This window comes from Triticum urartu, chromosome 2A (assembly GCF_056163025.1).
Source record: "Triticum urartu cultivar PI428250 chromosome 2A, HENAU_Tu73, whole genome shotgun sequence".
Classification (NCBI taxonomy): domain Eukaryota; kingdom Viridiplantae; phylum Streptophyta; class Magnoliopsida; order Poales; family Poaceae; genus Triticum; species Triticum urartu.
The window spans coordinates 735,183,143-735,205,851 of NC_141874.1; the positions used below are offsets into that span (position 1 = coordinate 735,183,143).

At 46.5% G+C, this 22,709-nt stretch overlaps 2 protein-coding genes across 2 annotated transcripts; one reads left to right on the plus strand and one right to left on the minus strand.

Annotated features, from left to right (window-relative positions):
• The first annotated feature begins 1,376 nt into the window (after nucleotides 1-1,376).
• On the plus strand, nucleotides 1,377-3,864 carry LOC125540215 (uncharacterized). The gene is made up of 2 exons (XM_048703792.2): nucleotides 1,377-2,760; nucleotides 3,581-3,864. The coding sequence occupies exons 1-2, from the start codon at nucleotides 1,538-1,540 to the stop codon at nucleotides 3,588-3,590; spliced, it is 1,233 nt and encodes a 410-aa protein (XP_048559749.1). The 5' UTR covers nucleotides 1,377-1,537; the 3' UTR covers nucleotides 3,591-3,864.
• Nucleotides 3,865-4,576: 712 nt separating this feature from the next.
• LOC125540214 (uncharacterized) lies at nucleotides 4,577-9,805 on the minus strand. Its single transcript, XM_048703791.2, has 6 exons — nucleotides 8,932-9,805; nucleotides 8,535-8,609; nucleotides 7,779-8,014; nucleotides 5,319-6,042; nucleotides 5,075-5,229; nucleotides 4,577-4,998 (listed from the first exon to the last, which is right to left on the minus strand). The coding sequence occupies exons 1-6, from the start codon at nucleotides 9,694-9,696 to the stop codon at nucleotides 4,962-4,964; spliced, it is 1,992 nt and encodes a 663-aa protein (XP_048559748.1). The 5' UTR covers nucleotides 9,697-9,805; the 3' UTR covers nucleotides 4,577-4,961.
• Nucleotides 9,806-22,709: the final 12,904 nt, after the last annotated feature.

Here is a 22,709-nt window from a genome sequence, read left to right on the forward strand (position 1 = left end):
CGCGCCGGTGTTGGAGTAGAGGCGCACGGGGGCGACGGCGGCGGTGAGCGATGCAAACCGGATCGCATAGACCGAAAAACCAAAAAGTAGACGCCGATCAAAGCGACCGGCGAGAGAGAGAAAAATCCCGATCAAAGGATCGGAAAAAAAGACTCTCTAGGGCAGCCGCCCAGCACGGCCGGCGGACGAATCCTAGGTACGGGCGGCGCGGCCCCTGGCGGCGGTCATGGAGGCCGACCGCCCCGGGGCGGCGTGGAGGTGCGAAAGCGGCAGCGGCTAGGGTTTAGAATCCGGAAACTGATACCATGTTAGAAGGGAGAGAGAGGATTGGTGGAATAGTTCAATTTATTGCTTGAGCCTCGTGGGCATATAAATAGGAGTACAAAGACCAACTTGGAGCACAAGATAAGACAAAGACCAAATCCTAGTCTATCCTATACTTCCTAATAATCCTTATACTCAACAGCCTCCTCCTCCTCCAAAAAAGTTAGGGTTCCTGCCTCTCGTTGATGCCACCGCAGATCCGCCTCGTCTCCGATGGACTTAGGGTCATGGGGCGCGGTGCATCCTCACAAGCGCCAGCGGGAGGGCTCCAATTTTTGTCGTTCCTTTCAATTTTGTTAGGGATTGTGTCTTGCTCAGAAAGACGAGATGGCGGCGGCTCCCTGAAGATGGAATAAAAGTCTCCCCGCCTAGCCCCCGTTCCGGCGGTGCGTCTAGAATCGTTGGTGGGCGTGTGGAGGCGTGTCTCCGGCGGATCTATCTTTGATGGATTTGCTCGGATCTGATCGTTGTTCATCTACGATCGTGTGTCTTTGGGTTGTATCCTTCTGAACTACGTTATTTTTCATCGGCGGCGGTTGTTGTTTTGGCACGCTGGTCCTATGAGGCCTTAGCACAACGACTTTTTGACTGTCTACTACAAAAAGTTGTGCCTGGCTCTGGCGATGGAGGGGCGATGACGGCTCAAGTCCTCGTAGTCGTCGCTAGATGGTCTATGAGTTTGGATGTGATTTTTATTATTTTTGATATTCGTTGTAGTATCATGATTGGAGATGAACAGATTGAAAGTTTTTCTCGAAAAAAAATACACCATAACTTTCTTTTTGACTTGCATTTTCATCATATATATAAATATATATATATATATATATTGGTATATATATATATATATATATATATATATTGGTATGCCAATGATTTTTTGAGTCCCCCATCGTGATGAGTGTGAAAAAGCGAAGCGCCGAACCGCAGCCCTCCTCGTGCGTTTGCTGGGATATCGTATCCACCGTTGGCTGGTCGATCCAACGGTCCAAGCGAGTCCCCTCTTACCCTTGACGCCGGTTTCCCTGCTACGTAGTATTTTAGATCTGGGCAAAGCCCAACCCGGCTTCTCCTTCCTCGCTCGATCCCCAAATCAAATCGCTCCACCCAACCCTAGCCCTAACCCTAGCCGCGCCGCCGCCATCGATCACCAAATCCCTTCTCCCTCCACCCTCCACCCAACCCTAATCCCTACCTCAGCTAGCTAGCCGCCATGGCCCGTTCCACGGCTCTGCTCCAACGCGAGATTTACTTCTCCGACGACGCGGCGTTATCCGGCCGAGTGTCGTCAATCCGCTGCCCGTGGGAAGGACGAGATGATCCACCAAGCCGCCAAGAGATCAGTGACGCAGTCACCGATTACCTGCGGACCTTCAAGGCGCACGCAGTCGTCGCCGATCCGCCGGCGCTCTCCTTCCTCCACATACTGCGGCCGCCGGCATCTGTCGGGCTCCCGATGCAGTTCCACAGCCTCACCTTGGCCACTATCTCCAGCGCGGACAAGAACCTGGTCGCCATGTACGCCGGAGGGTACCGCCCTGGCAACCGTTTGCCGGGAGGCTACCTCATCTACGACGCCAGGAACGACTCCATCTCTGGGATCCCCGAACTCCCCTCCGACCACTCACATAGAGCCATTGGGTGCGAGTCGGCCGTCGTCATGTGCGAAGCCGCCGCCGCCGCCGGGAACGACTACTTTCTTGCCGAGCTCGTCAGGGTCTGGCCAGAAGGCTCCCAAGCTGCGCTCTGGCTGTGGAAGTCGTCCGTCCAAAAATGGGACTTGCATCCCAGTCGCCTGCCCCTTCCATCCAGCACCACCAGCCACTTCTCCCCTGACTTGTGCTTCTCTTGTTGGGGCTCTGTCCTCTGCTGGGTGGATCTGCTCAAAGGCATGGTGCTCTGTGATCTGAAGCAAAACTGCAAGTTCAGCTTTATTCAGTTGCCCAAAGATTGTCCAACCTATGATGCCGACAGCAACAAGTTTACATACGCCTGTGCCGAGGAGTTCCGTTCCATGGCCTGTGTTGGTGGCGAAATCAAGTTTGTCGCCCTGGATGAATGTGATGAACACCAGCCGGAAAAAGGATTGGAACTGACCATCTGGACTCTCTCGCATGACCTCTCAGGGTGGAAGGAAAGCCGCAAGTACAATGTTGAAAACATCTGGGCAAACGAGGCCTACAAGCCTGCTGGTATAAGAAATCTTCCTCCGTCGTTCCCTGTTCTGAGCATCCATGAAGACGGCGTCGTCTACCTAGTCTTAGATGATCTCAGGGAGTTGGACGATGGACTAGAGTACATGGGCCAGTGGATGCTTCGTGTTGACATAGGCAATGACAAGGTCCAGTTCTATCCAAAGGGTGAAAAGAGTTCTGTTAATTCCCAGCTCTTTGCCAGTGAGTTCAGTGCGCACCGACAGCATTTACAGGATCACCGGTATTACTACCACCACTAAGCACCGTTTCATGCTTTCATTTGCATAATAATGTAATTATGCTTAGGTTTTTAAATGATAAAAATTCCAATGCATGTTTATCACATCCAGTTTGCTTCATTACTTGCTAAAAAAATCAAGATATTTGGCCACCTCCCCATGTTGAACAGTAGATGTCTGATATTGATGCTCATCCGCAATCATGACTCTGTAATCAATTGTCACTACCTAATTACTCTGCCCCCTTGTCATATTAGGACCCAACTTCTTGCACATCATGATGACACTTATTCAGGTTTTAGGGCTGTTTTTTCTTCCTTTTTTGCTTGATGGAGATAGTGTTATCATTAGCTTCACATCTCCACTTTAACATTTGAAGACATGGGCATTCGGTGAATATAGTAGTGTATGTGTTATTTTAGTAGTTGTTTCTGAACTTGGAATTTGTATGAGCCATGGCCGTTCAAAGATGCACATAGCAGATGAAGCATAATTTCAAACTATAGATGAACAGTGGCAAGTGTCTGAATGAAATATGTCAATCAAAAGTCAAAAATGTACTCTCTCTGGCCCATAATATAAGAGCGTTTTTTATACTAGTGTAGTGTCAAAAACGCTCTTATATCATAGGATGGAGAGAGTACCTTTGACACATACATCTGTTTCCACAATTTTTTTTAGTAAGGTCATGTTGGACTAACGGTAGACATTGTGTTGGAGTTGCCCAATTTATTAATATCAGTAACACATTTGATAGGAAATGGCAAATGTGGTCACATTAAAAGTATTGTATTTGACAGGCATCTTTATTTATTTTTGCAGAGAGAGGTAAGAGCAAGCCAGTTTGTTTTAAGAGGAAAGAGGATGAAGTCTTGAGATCTTGGCAACATATCATGAGGAAATTTGGACCGATGGCGGCCACTTGATTTTGCTTAGGCCCAATGAAGACATTTAATGTCATCTGTATCGATTAGTTGTAGTTATAAACTTTATCAGTCATGGCATTATGCCTATTGAGTGGCTCCTTTTGGATTGTAACTGGGCATGGTTTAAACTTATCAGTCCTGACTTTATGCCTATTGGAGTGCTTCTTTTGGATTGCACTAGCTGGTTGTGGCCGTTTACGGTTTATTATTTTTTATTGTGTTGATTCTGGCTTCATACTTACCGTATAAAGTGTGTGCGATTGTGTCTTCTACTGTTTTAGTACGTCTAATTTGTCTTAAGTGAACGTTGTTTTGGAAGTAATACTAGATAGCCAGGCATCTGGATGTTTGCTTTGCTTGACCATCATACTGACTTGTCACAAACCAAACATGAAAGTCTGGCTTTCAAAACAAGATAGGCATTTAATAAGTTTTGGTTCTTTTGTTTGGTTTGGTTTGCGACATGGCTTTGGTTTTGCCAACCCAACCTATCTTGGTAAGAGGGCATTTGCAGGTGTTTCTTTTCAAGTCGATCCAACCAATGGTGTCACTTTTTCTTGCTATCAATTCAGTGCAATTTTGTTTTCCTTCTTAAGTAGTATTAGATAAGGGTAATTCCAACGTGTATCACCAAAGCACACCCAAATGTTCGCATCATGCAATTCGGACACTTCCAACGTCTGCGGTAGGTCCGGATATCTGAAATCCAGCATATTAGAAAACAACTCATGGGAGGTTTGGAGGAGTCAGGACGCCCGCCACGTCGGACTCCAAAACACCAGGTCCACCCAAACCCCGTCTCCCTAAGACTTTTACCGCACTCCGTCCCTCCCCCCTTGCTCTACATTCACACCCATCAAGACCAACATTTGGTTCAGTTTTATGCTTTAAAAAAGAAATGGGGTGGACATTTTCTCATTCATGAATCTGCAGATGCTGTGCGGATTACAGCACAAACGTGAACCTGATGTAAATTGGGTTATCAGCACATAGGGCAGCTTATTTTTTCTTCTTTAGGCGTGCACAATCCTGAAAGGTTGTACATGGCCATGAGAAAGAAAATGAAGCTCCCTCGCCAATCACCCATCTACTTGTACTTTGATCACAACTGAATAAATGAGGGATGTTGTATCAAAAAAGAAAAACGAAGCTCCAACGTACACCACAGGTCCACCAAACCAACACAAGAAACAAATGGCAACAAAAGGGAGACAACCCTACATGCGCTTGATGCGTCTTCTCCATTCAAAAGATCACCTTTCTTCGGCTCAGAAAACTCAACCCTTGGTACAACCAATTGTGTTCTTTCCGAGCCTGCGGATAATTAACAAAAGTATCAGCTACAGTTCTCATATTATGTGAAATTATAAACTACAAGCTCGTAACTTACATCGCAATAACTTGGTCCACAAATTCCTGGACTTTGGCAGTGCAGGGTTTCTGTGCATCTTTAAAAGTTACTAGAGCATCGTACACCAGCTGCGGTATGAAACTCTCCCATTCCATGACTAAAGAGAACGCAGCCTCTAGTTCCTCTGGAGAGAACTGCATCAAGACAGGTCATAAGCATTGTTGTATCTACTAGTTATCCCAAGTATATGAGCGATTGTATCCAAAGAAGAAGATTAACGTACACTTGGGGAATGCTTGAAGAAGTTTGTAGAAAAACGGAGTAAACTGATTCTGTTATCCTTATACGGGACACATTTTTTCCCTTTCCTAATAAATTTAAAGTGGTTGTAAGTGGTGTTCATTGCTGGAACCCATGGCACCCTAACAGTCCATTTAACAAACTTCATGTAAGTTTTGAGCAGCTTCTTATCTTCCTTATCAAGTCTTTCAACCAAGAGATCCAGAAGAGCGCTGATAGCAATACGCTCGGTGTGGGACAAGAGTGCCATGTGATTGGTCAAGTATGCGATGATGGACTCGCTTTGGGGGTCAATTTCAGGAGGAGGACCTTGCAGAAAACTAAGCAAATTTAAGGTATGCATAGGGTATCTGTTGCCTTCATATTTAAACGCTTTGTCAAATATGTCATATAGTCTGTTGTAGTCAAGAACAGCCAATCTTTTGGTGTATGGATGCCGGGTAGCATTGATTCGGGCATTCCCGTCCTCATCAAACAAAATTTGCTCTGAAGTAAATTGTCCTCCAAAGCATATCCCACTGAAATGCCTTCTGCATAAATAGATCAAGACCTTTCGAGAACAGAATTGCAAAACTTCTCCCAAGTACTTCACCTCTACTACTGGACCTAGCTTGGCCAGGGACGGGAGAACTAGTGCTCGTCGTAAAGACACGGTGTGCAAGCGGAAGAGACCCAAACCACTAATTATTGCATCCCAGTTTGAGGAACTGTGAAAAACAAACATAATCAGTCTTTTCCAATACAAGAAATAAAGGCTTAGAACTGTCACAAAAATGTTTTAAATGTGAAATGGCACAGCGCAGTCAAGGTAAAAATAACAAAAGCATGGTTTGTCCAAGACCAGAAATGATCGATGGCTAGAATCATACAGAACTAAATAGTGTTCCTTTTACCAAATTAATCTTTTACGATCAATGATGGCTAGTTGACACTGTGCTAGTATAAATAGTTTAGCCACATCAAACTGACACTTTACCTTAACTTATTTACACCATAACCACTAAATATTCAAATAGATCTAACATGATTCTAAAAAACAACAAGTTATGCACCTCTACACATGAACCCTGCAAATAATAATCACATCACTATTATATAAAATCATAGTTAAATTAGCAATTTAGGGCTAAATCAACTAATGGAGTGATGCCAATCAATAATTATCATAACTAAGCTAGATTGGTGAACTCGGACAGCACCTTCAGAGTTGAGGCTCACACACTAGCTAAATGAAGTCTCTACCTTTATTAGGGTTAAAAGACAACAATGCACATCAATTTCCAATCAGCACAGACCCCTAAAAAAGTGTTCTTCCAGTCATACTACAACAGCACAGACCCCTAAATCATGTTGAACTTAACATATGCTATGAAGGAATTCAAAGATAACAGCCCATTGCATAAATCAACCAGTACTACCGATATCATCCAATATTTCCAAATAGGAAGACCAATTTCTGGGTAACAATCGTAAAATAAACAGTACTGTCCATGTCGGCCTGACAAAAATGAAGTAAAGGCATACTGAGGTTAAACAGAGACCTAATCGGCCAGTTTTACTAGATATAGATGGCAAACAAATAAATTGACTAGTTGACAAACGAAACTCAGAGAAGTGTTGTCGAATATTCCGCAAGCAAATTGACAGGCTGACCCATGAAAGCTATAGAGGAAAGTATATAACTCAGCAAGTCTAGTCAATGCATGTTCTAACATCACCATCTAGAATACGAAGCTTGGATTACACAGATTCAAAAGTCAAAATAAGCTCAACTTTCAGGAAGGTTGGTGGATATTTCCATGTGCGTCTATAAGAAACTTAACAATTTAGTGATGCCAATGTTCTATGTATACAAATAAACTCACAGACAAGAAAACTGCAGAAACATGGTACAATTGACTACAGGTATGCACTCAACATAAGCCATGAAGGAATTTGCAGGTAACAACCCCATATCATCTAATATTTATACAGAAGAAGGCCATTTTCCTTGGTAACCATTGTATAAGCTGAACAGTAAACGATAGTGTCCAGCCTGACACAGCAGAATCGAAAGCATGCTGAAGTTAAAATCCACATGAGCCATACATAGATTAATGGTTGGGCATAATCTATCAACTTGAATTGTTAGAATTAAAGGGAAAAAATAGATATGATCGGCACATATTGCATCACCCACTTCAATTATTCATGAAGCCTAAGTTTCAGAATTAAGCAACAGTATTTGTGAAACTTCAATTTTAGTATCCATCATACCAGGAATTGAACAAAATAACAATGTGGAACCTATCCACCAATGGAATGTAATGCCACTTGCAAGAAAAAAATAACATCTTAAAGACAGAAAGCGGCTGTGAGGAAGAGTAAGTTCAAGAAGCTGGTAATAAACCTCTACCAATAAAAATAATTTCTGAAATTTAGTCTAGCGCAATTTATTACATACCAGCCACCTCTGAGTCTTGGATTAATTATGATTTTTGAATCCTTGTTTATCTGATAATAGGATAGAAGTTGCTCAGGATCCAACACTTTTCCACAATAAATTGAGTAAAAATCCTTGGATTTTACACCCACTTTATCACATGCCACCTTCATTAACATATTCACATTTGAAGTGTACAGATTTTCCTGATGAGAAATGGTTGTGCCACAGAGATGTAGAAACACCTGAGAAACTCCCTGCAAATAATTGTTGGATAGAATGTTAGATAAATTGGAAGTTACAATTAAGGCAGAGAGAAAGTTATACAAATATAAGGCATAATAAGCAGATAACATAATTATGTTCAGTTTAAATCTAGATTTGACGTTCATTTAAAACTAATGTAATATCCACCGAAAAACAATCTATGGCTATTTTCTTCAATATGATGATACCTACAATCATCAATACCCATAACAAACTCAGACAGCTACAATTCACTAGATTTAACGGTTATGCTTGTTGGAGACATAAAGGTAGCATGCTTCTCAACAAATCAAATTAGTAAAAACCTTGGAGCCATTGTAGTTGCATGCACAAATGGCAACCATAGAATGGATGGATATGACCCTGATAATCTATATAGAGCTGACGGTTTGGTGACAAGATCGCATTGTTCCAGATCAAGTTGAACCCACTGCCCACATTTACAACAAACATTTGATTCAACATCCAACATCCAAAATACTACCATGAAGCATTGCAACGCAAAATTACCTCAGTATAATAGTCGTTGTCTATCTTCTGCACTAGGCCTAGGCCCTTTGAGCTGTTGGAGGAATTCTTAAAACCCTGACATAACATAAGCAATTGATGAAACCATGTAACAACTCATTGAAATAAACAGACAAACATACAATTGAATAAGTATGAAGAATCATAATCCACCCAATGTCATTTAAGGTATTGTTTCTAGAAATATCACCTTTATAATCACATATTTATTGAAAATTAATTGAAAGGTGCTACTAGTCTACCACACATGGACAGATAATAACACAGCATTTTCCAACATATAGCAACAACAAGTTCCTGTAAAATTTTCCAGCATATTGTAACTCCGGCAGAATTTGAAGCGCGCGCGTGCACACAAGAACAAGGGAGAAGGCCATACCTCTGCGCGCAGATCTGCAGTGGGGGCATGGAGCTCCGCAGCCCGTGGCCTCGAGGTGCCGTAGTAGTCGTCGTGGGTGTCCTTGTGGCCGCGACCCCGTCCAACTGCCACCGGAATGCAGGCCCCCATCTGCGCGCACCGCGTCGAGTCCCTCCGTGGCGGCGTGGCACACCGCCGCACCAGGCTCGGGTTTCGGAAGCCGCACCGCGCGACCGACTCTTCGAAGCCGTCTGAGTGCACTCCGTCGCGGCTCACCTCCACGGGCATCTCGTCGCGCTTGTTCTTCAGGCCCCGCCCTCCGCGGCCGCCCTTGATGCCGAGAGCCGTCGACGTGCTGACCGGTGTAGGGCGTCGGGGCGGGGTGTCGGTGTAGCTCCCGCACGTCCGCACGGCCTCCTCAGCGCCGGCCACGGACGTGCCCTCGCCGTCGTCGACCCGTACAGGGCGTCGACGGGGAACCGCGTCGTGGTGACGGCAGCGCTCGATGTGGCACCCGCACGTCGGCAACGCCTCCTGGATGACATCGGCGGCCGCGCCCTTTCCGCGCATCTCCCCCGGCACGACGCGCCTCTCAAGCGTCCGGCTCCCGCCCTCGCCCGCCGCCCTCACCGCAGGTGTACGAGCGGCTGACCTGGCCTCGTCGTCCGCGTGGCGCCGGGTCGGGCAGATGCCGCCGGATCTGGCGCAGCGGCCGACGCTGGCCGAATACTCGTCCTCCCCCTCGGCCGGGTCGCCGCCCCGCCGCTCCCCCTTGGACGGCGCCATGCCGCCGAGACCTCCCTCAGCCACCGCTAAACCCTACCCAGCTGCAGCGGAAAGGGAGGGGAGAAGGGGAGAGACAGGAAGGCGAGGAGGCCGCGCGGGGGTGAATGATTGGGGGCGCGGAGTGTTTGGGTTTTCCTTCCGTTGGCTGGGTTTCATGTTTGGGGACGTGGGTGGGGCCGGAGTGTCAATCTTACCCTGTGGCACTTTCAGTCAACACCCTTGTTCATTCAGAGAAGGGGTGTAGCAGATCCGGCAAATACAACGGATGGCTACGATGGCTCCTTGCTCGGACGACGAGTCCCCACCGTAGGATTTGCTTTACCGTTGTCGCGATAGCAGCATTTCTACCGTTCACTGTCTTACGCTTGCTGTTGTTTTCCAGCCTATAACCAGCCGGGATGTGGCCGGAGAGGTTCATTGTTGAATCCCCGGTTGCTGCCTACCATGGCTAGCACGTGAACCCTACATTCTTCACCCTATAGAAATAAATAGTTCGGACCGGTCGGTAGTTCCCACATTCTTCGTCGATTTACAATTCATCTCCTTAAATATTGTTCGGGTCCTAACAAATTGGTATCATGAGCCATCATTCCTTGGCAGAGGCATTTCCTTTATGAGTCAAGACTTTTTTGGTGATGCCCTTTGGGCAGTCCAATGCACCAGGCACTTTCCAAGCATTGATGAACAACTTTTTTGGCCCTTATTCGAGACAGTTTGTGTTAGTGTTCTTTGATGATATACTCATTTACAGTACAACTCTGAAAGATCACATGGACGCACATAGAGACTGTCCTGAGAGTTTTAAAGGAAAACCAGTTATGTGCAAAGTTATCTAAGTGTGTTTTTGCATTAGAACAAGTAGAATATCTGGGTCATATGATCTTTGTGGCATGAGTAGCCACTAATCCACAAAAATTCAAAGCTGTTGCAGACTGGACAACACCTGATAGTGTTACAAAATTAAAATGCTTCCTTGGGTTAGCAGGTTATTATAGAAAATTTATTAAAGGGTATGTGATCTATTAATAAAGGACAATTTTCCTGGAAGAGTGAACATGGCAAAGCTTTTGCTCAGCTCCAAAATGCTCTCATTACAACCCCAGTTCTAGTCCTACCAAATACCTCTCAGCCTTTTATCTTGGAGACTGATGCTTCTGGTAAAGGAATTTGGCGCAATGTTGAAGCAGCATGGAAGACCTCCAACATACTACAACTCTTCCTTGTGCCCTAGAAATATTGCACTTTCCACTCATGGAAAAGAGACTGTGGCTATTCTAGAAGCACTTAAAAGACGGAGACTATCTAATTGGAAATGAACTCATCATCGAAACAAATCAACGGTCTCTTAAATTCATTACTGATCAGAAAATAACAGAGGGTGTTCAACATAAATTTTCATAGAGGGACTTCCACAATCTCAAGGCAATGAAGTAATATTGGTGGTAGTGCATAGATTTACTAGGCATGCTCATTTTATACCACTAGCACATCTATACACTGTCCTTGGTGTAGCACGAGCCTTTGTGGACAACATTATCAGATTGCATGGCCCTCCTAAGCTCATTATTTCAGACATAGACGGAATTTTCACTAGTAAATTGTGGAAGGATATTTTTGCTAGTTTGAAAAGTGAACTGAGGTACATTATTCCTCCCATCCTCAAACTGATGGTCAAACTGAGAGGGTAAACCAATGTGTGGAAACTTATCTTAGGCGCATGACAACCAATGAACCCAAGAAATGGTGTTCTTGGCTTTCTTTGGTAGAGTTTTGGTATAATACTACATATCATACTACCCTGAACATGTCTCCCTTTCAAGCTATTTATGGTTTTACTCCACCCTTGATCTCTGAGCTAGCTATTCCGGAACCTGAGGATGAACTCAGACCTTCTTGTCTGTTAAACAACACATGTTGGAACAACTGAAAGACAACTTACAACAAGCCTAGAACAGAATGAAAAGATATGTAGATCTCAAGAGAAATGAAAGAGCGTTTGAGGTTGGAGGCATGGTGTATCTTAAAATGGAACCATATAGGCTAGCAGCTTTCGGATTCAGAGGAGCTCTGAAATTTACAAAACAAATATTATGGACCATTCTTGATCATCTAGAAGATTGTCAAGATGGCTCACATACTTCAATTTTGTGACCATGTGAAAATCCACCATGTTTTTCATGTGAGTCAACTAAAGAAGCACATTGGCAGCAAATCCATACCTAGCCCAAATTTACCCATGGTCACTTCTAATCGAACTATCAAAACAGGTCCTGCTTCAGTCTTACAAGTGAGGCAAGTTCCTAGAAATAACTTGCATGTGTGTAGCAGTACATCCAGTTGGAGGATTTGTCACCTAGAGAGGCAACATGGGAAGACGCGAAATTTATCAAGTACATATTTCCAAAGTTCTTCAAGACAACAACTCAAATCTGGCGTGCAAATCAACAAGCGCCATGAGGACACGTCGTTTCTCAAGGGAGGGGCAATGTCAGGCTTAGACTGTCGCACGTTCAGTCAACACCATTGTTCATTCAAAGAAGGGGTGTAGCAGATCTGGCAATACCGATTCAAAGGAATGGACGGCTGCGATGGCTCCTTACTCAGACGACTAGTCGCCATTGCATGATTTACTTTACCGTTGACGTTTTAGCATTTCTACCTTTCACTGTTTTACGCTCGCTATTGTTTTCCAGCCTATAACCAGCGGAGATGTGGCTCGAGAGGTTCATTGTTGAATTCCCTAATTGGTACCTGCCATGGCTAACACATGAACCCTGCACTCTTCGCCCTATAGAAATAATAGTTCAGATCCAATCAATAGTTGCCAAATTATTCGTAAAGTTATAATTCATCTCCTCAAATATTGTTTTGGTCCTGACAAATTGGTATCATGAGCCATCAATCCTTGGCAGAGGCGTTTCTTGGTGAGAAAAAATTGTCAAAACGGTGATTCACACCCCTTTTCCCACCCTTCTTCGTGAGCGACGGCGAAGGTGGTGTATCAGGCGGCACCGACGGAGGGGTTGAGGTTCAGGGTGGCAGTGTGTAGGCGCTCAAGTCGGTGACAGTTCAGGCATGGATCAGTAGAGCAGAGGTGGTTGTTCGAGTACTCTGCTCGAGCGGTACAATCCCACGTTCAGGCATTGATCTGTGTGCCAGGGAGGCGTGGAGCTCGGTGGCGGCAGGATCAGAGGTTTAGGGATGGTTTCTAGGTGATTCCTAGTGGTAAATTCCCAACCTACACCTCAGATCAAGGAGATGGGACGCGCAAAAGCAATCGATGAGGCGGATCTTCAAGAGGTTCTATCCTTGCACGATGATTTTGGTGTTCTGCTAAAAGATAGTGCCCAAATGCAAACTCGGGTGTCTAAATTACAAGAGGAAGCACAGTCGATAAGTTCCAAGCAGGGAGGAATTTCATTACAAGTTGGGTATGTAGAGAAAGTACTTTTGGACTTCAGTAAGCAACTTTCAGCTATTAGTTATGTTCTTCACACATTGGTGAAACCAATGTAGAACATGCCTCAAAGTGATAACCCTTCCAATTCGACTCAAGTGCTTAGATCTCCTACCTTGCATCATGAGCAAACACATGAAGAAGTTGAAAGAGTGAATCGGTTGAGGAAGCAATTAGCAGCAGAGAACGAAATGTCTAAGCAACTGGAGAACTTAGAAATGCAGAATTTGCCACCAATTAGAACTAACAGGGCAACAATGCCTCCTGGGTTTCCCATTTAAGTGAGATAGGACACTAATAGTGTGGCAGGAAACCCAATTACTGCAAGAAACAATGTACACACTCCTGCATTCAATCAGTTTTATCAACAGAACAAAGACATGCAACTATGGCAAGGTTACTGTAGAACATATGTACGGGAGGTGCAAGCACAGTTCATGAAATCCTTAACTAAAAGTCCCAAACTATATTTTCTGGAGAATATCCAGTAGGCTAGATAAGGCAATGTAATGAATATTTTTAGATGTTTGTTGCACCTGAGGAGTTAAAAGTATCTCTTGCTCAAATGTATGTCACCGATGAAGCTGATATATGGTTGAGAAGACATGGGAAATCGAAGAAACAACTCTCCTTGAAATAGTTTGGAGTTGAGATGGTGAGGATATTTTCAGAGCAAGGCTCTTATGACTTAACTGAAACCTTTGAAGGGCTAATGGAAGATGTGCTGGAAGAAAATGCTGAGCTGGGAGAATTGTGGTTTGTCAGGTGTTATGTGAATGATTTAAGGGAGGGAATTAAATTACAGGTTAGACCATTAAGGCCACAATCACTCACTGGTGCTTATTGTCTAGCCAAGGGAGTGGAAGCCAACTATCCTATAGTTAGTGTAATCCCTAAGAAGCAAATCAGTCCTTATGTCAATTATTATCAAAAGAACAATGGAAGTTTCTAGAACAAAAATAGTAACACAACAACACATATACAACAAAGTATACATGTCAAACAAATAGAAATCACTACTGGCACATTTCAGAAACTCGGGAAAGTAGGAGAATGTTGGAGGTATGGAGACAAGTGGATGCATGGTCATACATGCAAGCTCATTCCTAATGTTCACTTAATGCAACACTAATTGGGAGAGCAAACTTCTAATGCAGAAGAAACTGTTCGAAAAATACAAAAGGAAATTCCTGAAGAAGGGGAACAAGCTATGTTCATTACTTAAAGATGATGTTATCAACCGCTCCTCGATGACCTCCCCAGCAGGGGAAACGAAGACCCTCTTGCATGGGAGCACAGAGCATCTTATCGAGCATGTCCTCCTCTCCATCAACGATGCTGCTCACCTAGCGACTCACATTGTGGCGTACCACTCGACGCAATAGACTTATATCTACACGCAGCAAAACTTATGCAACGTTTGAGTTTGTTGGTTTGTTGCACCTTGGATGCTTTTTTTCTTTCTTTCATTATGTTACCTTTCTGGTAGTGGGATACGATCCATTTTTTGATCGAATGGAAAAAAAATCATGCCCACTAACAAGTGTGTTTGCACATGTATTGTGGAAAGGACCTCCGTCCGGAAATACTTATTCGAGAAATGGATGTAACTAGACATATTTTAGTTATAGACACATTCATTTCATGAGTAATTCCGTACGGAGGGAGTAGAAAACAATCCATCTCTATATACGGCAACAACATTCTTCGGTTGGGTTGACTAGCCCACGCGCGTCGAGTCCGTGTGGCACACCATTTTATTTTATATCTCTTTCTCTCCCCCACAAACATGTGGGACTTGCTACCACGGTGGCATGCCATGTAGGTGGAATCAACAAAACATGAGTGACGGAAATCTGCCCAAGTGTTCCCGAACATCAAGTTACATGATCAACTCGTGTCTTTCCTAAGTTATCGTATGACTATGTACCCACCGTGCAAGTTCATGTACCGTAGGTACAATTACTCCTTTTAGCCTTCCTTCTACTCCCTTCGTTTTCGGACGGAGGGAGTACTTATCACCTCCGTCTTCTCACCGAGGAAGCCGTCGGCCTGGTCCTTGCTCTCACGGTGCAGAAGTCGGTGCCCTACATTGTAATGAATGCCTCGTCCTTTGTCGCATGCGTCGTCTACTACATTTCGTCCTTAGTTGTCTCTGCCATTTGGGACTTTTTGTCCATGTCCTCGCCATTTGTAAGTTTGTTGGTGTGGCAGTGACGACAGCTCCCCTTTACAACTTGGTCATACAGACTCCTCTTCGTCATGTTGGTGCGGGCTCCGGTATCATCATGAGGCGTGTGAACTTATTTTGAAGATTTTGATCTTGGATGTGTGGATCTTCCGGCGATTACTTCGACCTTTTTTTCTCTTGAAAGCATTGGTTCCGCGGGCATGTGTCCTTGATGGCTTGCCGCGTGCAATTTATAATGGCGAGCTGGCTCTGCCGATGGGGAGGCATCAGGGGTGGCGCGCCATCAGCCTGTTCTCGAGGAAGAAGAGAATCAGACCCTAGGGACATTGGTGTATTTTTTGTTTATTTTAGAGGGGTGTGATGCCTCTTTCACAAAAGAAAGTAAAGAAAAACAAAAATACAAACCTGGGTCCCTCTCCGCTGACTTTGTTACAAAGAAATATATTTTTCACATTGTACGTCTTTTTAACAAAGAAAAACTGGTGTAATGCAAAAGGAATAACATAAACTTTCAAAAAACACAGTAAGTACTCCATATTAACCGTGTTAATTCGAAGCCTTTAACGGAAAACAAAATAATGTAGGCTAGTTTTTAAAATACATACTTTAAATATATTTTTGTGTAATCTTCGGCTTTTATTTCTTTTTTGCATAAGAAAACGATGTCCAGTTAATGTAATGCAAAAAAGAATCATGCATGTAAACTTTCTAAAACTATAGTAAGCACTACAGATTAGTCACCTTTGAAGGCTTAATGAAAGAGCAAAATAACTTTTTTATTTCTTTTTTATCAAATACATAATATCTGGCATTTAGTAAATCTTACTTTTTCAGAGTTTTTTAACTCCAATTTTCTTATTTGCTCAAAGGAGAAAATGGATGCTTATCCATATGTGCACCCGTGATACTACACACACACACAAAAATGTGCGCCCGTGATACACAGAGAGGTCACGCACACAGACGTACACGGTCATCCAGTCAAAAGTGGGAACAAGTAATATAGTAGATGGTAAGGTGGTACGCCTGTTTACCGGAGCGGTAGAACTTTTGCCTGTCTCAAACCGGCAAACGAGAAGTCAGCCCCTCCTCTATCTCTCTCACTCTACACATTATTTTCCTCGAATCTCGGCCTGCTTTTTCCTCTCCCCCAGCCAGCCTCTCTCTCCGTCTCCAAATCCCATGACCGCCGTTGTGTTCTCTTGATTGATTGGTTGCCTTGCCTGATACACGGCACAGAGCTGGAGCCCACGCGACGTACGTACATACGTACATACGGCTCGTCTCGGACGCAGCGAATGCAAGCAGCACCGCACCGCGGCGGCCGATGAACGTCGCCGTACGTAGGTAGGCGAGGCACCGGCCGGTTCCACTCGCGGCGGGGGCGTCGATCGCCGTGAGCGCCTCGTCGGCGCTCAGCGTTGGCGGGGCCGGAAGGAGGAAGCCCGGCCGGCGTGTCCGTGCGTGCGTGCGTGCATGCTCGTGGACGCGACGGAAAGGGAGGGAGCGGGGGCGGGGGCGGCGTGCGTGCATGCATGCAAGGACGGACCGGGCGGCAGCCGAGGCGCAGCGCGATCGCAACGCACAGGAGCTCCCAGGCTTTGGCGTGCCAGCCTGCTGCCCGGCCGGCCGGCCATCGCAGGTGTTCAGACCTGGCCCCGTCACGATGTGCAGCGCACCTGACAAGGCCGCCCCGTGAGGGAGCCAGCAACGCGTGCCCGGGCTTCCCGGAGCTCGCAGTGGACGCTTTGCATGTTGCAGCCAGGAGTGGCCTGCCCTGCACTACCATTTCGTGCGTGCCTCTTCGGTACGTACATGCCCCTGCCTCCGTTCATGGAAAGACTACACACTCAACAATGCCCTCCAATGAAAGATGACGACTTGCTTAATGCAAGTTTTATACTCCCTCCGTTCCTTGATATAAGGTGTATAGATTTTTTTTAAAAAAATCCAAAATATAAGGTGTATTACGTTGCACCACTCGTTTGAATAATTTTTTTTAAGGATTTGTTTACATTTCTTATACTAGGCAAGCTCCTCTATTTTCTCATGTCAATTAGTCAGGTGTAATCTCGCCCAAAACTTGTGAAATTTTTCCTCCATGTGCGTTCTTTAATTTCCGTGCCAAAAACTATACACCCTATATTTAAAAATGAAGGGGGTATAAAAAAGGAGGCATCCTCTACTTGGAATGCATCGTGGCATATTCACAAAAATAAAGGAGAAAACATTGCGGCATGCGAACACTGAAATTTTGTTTTCGGTACCCACACACCCCTCTAAAAAAGTTTACATATTTCGATGCAGGTTAAAGATGAAGATTACAAGTTGCCCCTTCAAAAAAAATCAGATTGTTCTAATATCTTATTTCGGTCCGTTGGAAGAACGAGGATCAACTAGAAGGGATCGTTGGTGCTATAATCCTTAATCATAACGGGAAGTTTATAGCGGCAACCAACGAGAAGATGAGTTTCTATTTCGATGCTTTTTCATTGCAAAGGTGATAACTGTTAGATTTCGGCTAAACTTGGCTAGAACACTCAGGTGAAACAAGCTAGAGTTGGGATCTGATAATGCCGAGGTGGTTTCGGCCTTTCAAGCAGTAATGTGACCTATCTTTTTTTATCGAAATAAAGGCAAAGGTTTTGCCTCGTCTATTAATTAAGCAGAAGAGAGTTGCCTGGTTAATTAACGAAAAAACGGGCTAAAACCGTCACAACCGTTGAGCGGCACACACAAGATGCCCCGCACATACCACTCCAAAGAGTGCCTCGTCGAGACAGCGCATGTGCATCATTGTCATCATTCCTCCCCTAGAGGTGTCATCGCCACCCCTAAACCCTGAGCAAACGACTCCAATTCCGTTCTAGGCGATCGTTGACTCAACCCACACTATAGAGGCCGAGTGAAGTTGTATGAAGATCCGCGCCAAACTCAACCACCTACGATCAGACAACGCAGCTCCGACTCTCACGGAGAACAATGAATGGCAAAACCAGGTACGACTGGCGCCACGGAAGATCACCAAACTGTCCACCTGCACCAGTCATCGTATACCATAGGGCCCCCGAAGCCGCAGCTTCGACTTCACAGCAACACAAACAGAGGAAATCCCGTGGACATGCCAAAAAAGAGCCGACTACCTCAACCATTTCCGCGTCGCCGATGTCGCTCCCATGCCACAGAAATCTGAACTCCAAAACCACCGCCATCCACTGGTCCCACTCACCGGTGCCGAGCTCCAAAGACAAAGCCCCCAAGAGGGAATACGACACCAAGGCGCCGCCATCATCCAATCACGCAAGATCAAGGGATGTGAACACTGAAATTCCTTTTCGGTACCCACACATCCCTCTAAAAAAGTTTACATATTTCGATGCAGATAAAAGGTGAAGATTATAAGTTACCCCTTCAATAAAAATAAACATAATGTTTTGATCTCTTATTCGGTCCATTGGGAGAACGAGGATCAACTAGAAGGGATTGTTGGTGCTATAATCCATGATCATAACGGGATGTTTATATCGGCAACCAATGAGAAGATGAGCTTCTGTTTCGACGCTTTCACCCCAAAGGCGACAACGGTTAGATTTCGGCTAAACTTGGCTAGAATAGTCGGATGTAACAAGGTAGAGCTGGAATTTAATAACGCCGAGGTGGTTTCGGCCTTGCAAGAGGGAAGATTGAGTTCAGTGACATGACCTATCTTTGATGATAGCTACTACATGACCCAGGCCTTTAAGCATGTTTTGTTCACTCGTTGTAACATGGAGAGCAATCAAGTTGCCCATGAGATGGCGAAGTTAGGTGGATTTTCTACCCCCGGTACCTGGATGGAGTCATCTCTAGTTGAGGTGGTCTCGTTTATTGTATCTGATACGCTGGTTCTCACAAATAATTAAATAAAAAATCGTTTGTCAAAAAAAGAAAAGAATTAGAATTAGTTGATTGTGAATGTCTGAGAGTACCCTTTGAAATAACTTTAAGATTCGAGTAAACTTTTAACTTGGTATACCGAGGCAAAACAAGTGAAATGCAAGAAGCCACCACATTTGCGCCATCACTAGAAGAGAAGATGTGTTTAAGGGGTTTTGTAGAAACAATCGTAATCCCCTGAACTGACAGACCGGGCCCGCTTGCAGATGTTGACGTGGCAAAATAATAATATCAATTGCATATATACGGATCTAAGTTTCTATTGCAGAAAGACTCCTCCTTAAAAGAAAAAAAAAGAAAAAAAAGGTGATCGGGTCCCTCCCTCCAACTACAACCCGTGCGCCTTCATCTTCCCCGGCACGCCTCCACTACATGCTCGGTCATGGGGAAGGAGCCCCGCGGTATTTTAATCAGAGCATCTCCAACAGGCGCCTCAAAAAAACTCCGCGCACTAAAAATTTATTCTTTTGGGCGCCGAACAGCTCCAGCAGATGCTGTAGCGCTAAAAGATTTAGGGCGCGCGCTGAAAAATGCTATCGCGGGCAACATATTTTGGGCTCCGGATTACGTGTGCTTCACAATTTGCACTGTCTGCTTTTTGAGTGCGCGTCTTTGAACGTCTTCTAAAGCAATGTTGGTCCGACGCATTAAAAGTGCTACAGTGGCGCCCTAAAAGTTTTATTGGGCAATTTTTATGCGGCCGGTGGAGATGCTCTCAAGAAGGAGGGTGTGTACTCCCCTGATGATCTAAAAGAAGGAGGGTGTGCGTGAGGCACTGAATGCTAGAGAAGCACACTTGTTTACAATGACCACGCATGCATGCATGTGGTTCCATTAGAGCAACTCCAACGCACGGACCCAACCAGATATGGGTTTTGTCCCTTTTTTGGCCATATCGGTCATCTGTCCGCCTAGCGGACATGAGACGGACACGCGATGCATCCAACGCAGGGACCCAAACGGACAACAGAACACAGAGGCAAGCGCACAGCAGCAGCAGAACCAAGCGAGCCAGACGACGGGCAGTGCCCCGGCCCCGCGCCGCCGCTGCCGGCCCTAGGGCGCGGGCTCGCCAACGTCACCGCCCCTCCTTCTCCCTTCTTCTCCCTCACCGGATCTAGCGCAGAGGAGTTGCTCCGCCATGGCCGACAGCCCAAGGTGAGCGGCAGTTCTGGGCGGAGCCCACGTCCGTGCTCGACCGCCGCCGCAGCCCCAGCCCCAGGGCGCGGGCTCGCCGACGTCACCGCCCCCCTCCTCCATTCTTCTCCCTCATCGGATCTGGCGCAGATGAGCTGCTCTGCCATGGCAGACAACCCGAGGTGAGCGGCGGTTCTGGGCAGAGCCGACGTCCGTGCTCGACCGCTGACGCAACCCCAGCCCTAGCCCGCCCTCCTCGGCATCCACGCTGTCATTCGAGGTGGCGAGCCTCGCGACCGACGGCAACGCCAACAATGCCTCCCCGCCGCCCCCGCAGGCATGGTCGGGTAGGAGTACGGGGCTGCCGCGGCAGGGCCGGGTCAAGGAGGAGTGGGCGCACCAGCTGGCATGGGGATGGGCCTTGACGCCGGTGAGGGGTGGGACGGCGCGTGTGGGTGACGCTGGATTAGGTGGGGATCTCGCCCCGTCGAGCGGCACGTGCTGTGTCACTGATACGTGTGGGTCCAGGGGCGGACACGAGAGCGCAGCAGCGGACGAGAGCGGACGACGAGAGCGCTCGTTTTGTCCGCCGCAGACTCATTCGTGGCCCATTTTTGCGTTCAATTTGGGTCAGGGCGGAGGACAAATGGACAGCATGCGGACACGAACGTCCGTTTGGGTCGCCCCGTTGGGCCAGCTTTTATGTCCGGATGGCCCAAACGGACGAAATGGGTCACCCCATTGGAGTTGCTCTTATTATTTACGTTTGCCATGCCATGACACACGATGCATGTTATCAGGCCAACTCCACCGCGCGACCCTATCCTGTCCGGCCCCGTCCATTTGGGGTAAAAGGGACAAAAAAGGCGGCCCAGCGCGCGGGAGCAAACAGACTTTTGTCCGCTTTCGACCCATCCACGGCCCAAGTTTGTGCCGCTTTTGGGGTGAAACAGACACCACGCGGACGCGTCGGTCGTCTGCGCGTGTCCTCCCCTGGCCCGCCTGTCGGTGGCACAAGACGGGCCTTTTTCTATCCGCCCCCTCCCTCCCTCCGGCCGCACCCCCTCCACTCTTCCCCACTCTTCCCCTCGCTGCCGTCGCCGCCGCCGCCATTGCAGCCGTGCAGTTCGGACGCGAGCTCGCCCAACCCCTTCCCCTCGGCGCCGCCGAGCTACCCAACCACGGCCACCTGGTTTGCGCACCCGCCGGCCGGTTTTGGGGCGGATCCGGTCGGTCTTGAGGTCGGCCGGCTGTGGGAGGCCGGGCCGCGCCATGGACTGGCCGGGCACCTCGCCGGAAGGCCCTGGCAGGGCCGCAAAGCCACATGCAGGCAGTGGCTCCTCCTCTAGCCGCTCGGATCTACACTGTCGGTGGTCCGCCGGCAGATACACGAATGGCGGTCGGCCGGGTTCGGTGCTTGCCCAAAAGCTCGCCGGCGCACCGTTGCCACTCATTAAGTGCGACCACTGCCCAAGGATGGTCGTGCGCCGCGTGTCTACAACGCCGGAACATCCCGGATGGGTGTTCATCAAGTGCTTAAACGATGGGGTATGCGCTTTTTTTAGCTTCGGTTTGTGCTCTAGATTTAACTAGTTGTACTAACTTCAAATTTTGTTGTGTAGAACGGATGCAAGTTTTGTTATTGGGAAGAAGAGTACATTGACATATTGATAGAGAGAAATTTAGTACATGTTCGTGCACTTTTAGCTAGCATAGAGGCTGTAAATGAGACAAGTACACTTGTTGCTAGATTAGAGGCTAGACACGAGACTAGGTGTGAGGAGGAAGCAACATCGACTTCCGGCTTGAAGAAGAAAGGAGGATGCCACATCGAGCCTTCTGGCTTGAAGAAGAAAGGAGGATGCCAGATCGACCCTCCTCCACAGATCAACAACGAGTGCATCGAGAAGACCCTAACCCAACTCAAGGAAGCAGTTATGGAAATTAGGTATCTTTTAAAATGTATTCTTGTGATTCTTGTTTTCTTTAGCCTTGCTTTACTAGTCAAAATGTGATGATGCATTTTTCATGTACCAAAAATAAATGATGAAATAAAGTTAAGGACTTGCAAAAAAATAATACGCGGACAGGATGCGGCCGGGATGCGTCCGCGCGGTGGGTGCACGGCCACCACATCCCAGGACACACCCGGACACGACCCCAAATCTCTACCCAAACTTGAACAGAATCCGGACAAAACAGACGTCCGTTTGGGGTCGCAGCACGGTGGAGTTGGCCTCAAACGGACCTTTGCTACGGAGAAAATGATTCCCTGTGACTGTGAGTCCCTGC

Excerpts from the sequence above, each read along its gene's own strand:
- LOC125540215 (XM_048703792.2), top strand. The coding sequence starts at position 1,538 with ATGGCCCGTTCCACGGCTCTGCTCCAACGCGAGATTTACTTCTCCGAC.
- LOC125540214 (XM_048703791.2), bottom strand. The coding sequence starts at position 9,696 with ATGGCGCCGTCCAAGGGGGAGCGGCGGGGCGGCGACCCGGCCGAGGGG. Across the intron at positions 6,043-7,778 it reads CCAAGACTCAGAGGTGGCTG|TTCCTCAAACTGGGATGCAA; the intron begins GTATGTAATAAA and ends TGTTTTTCACAG. Across the intron at positions 5,230-5,318 it reads TCTTCAAGCATTCCCCAAGT|TTCTCTCCAGAGGAACTAGA; the intron begins GTACGTTAATCT and ends GTCTTGATGCAG.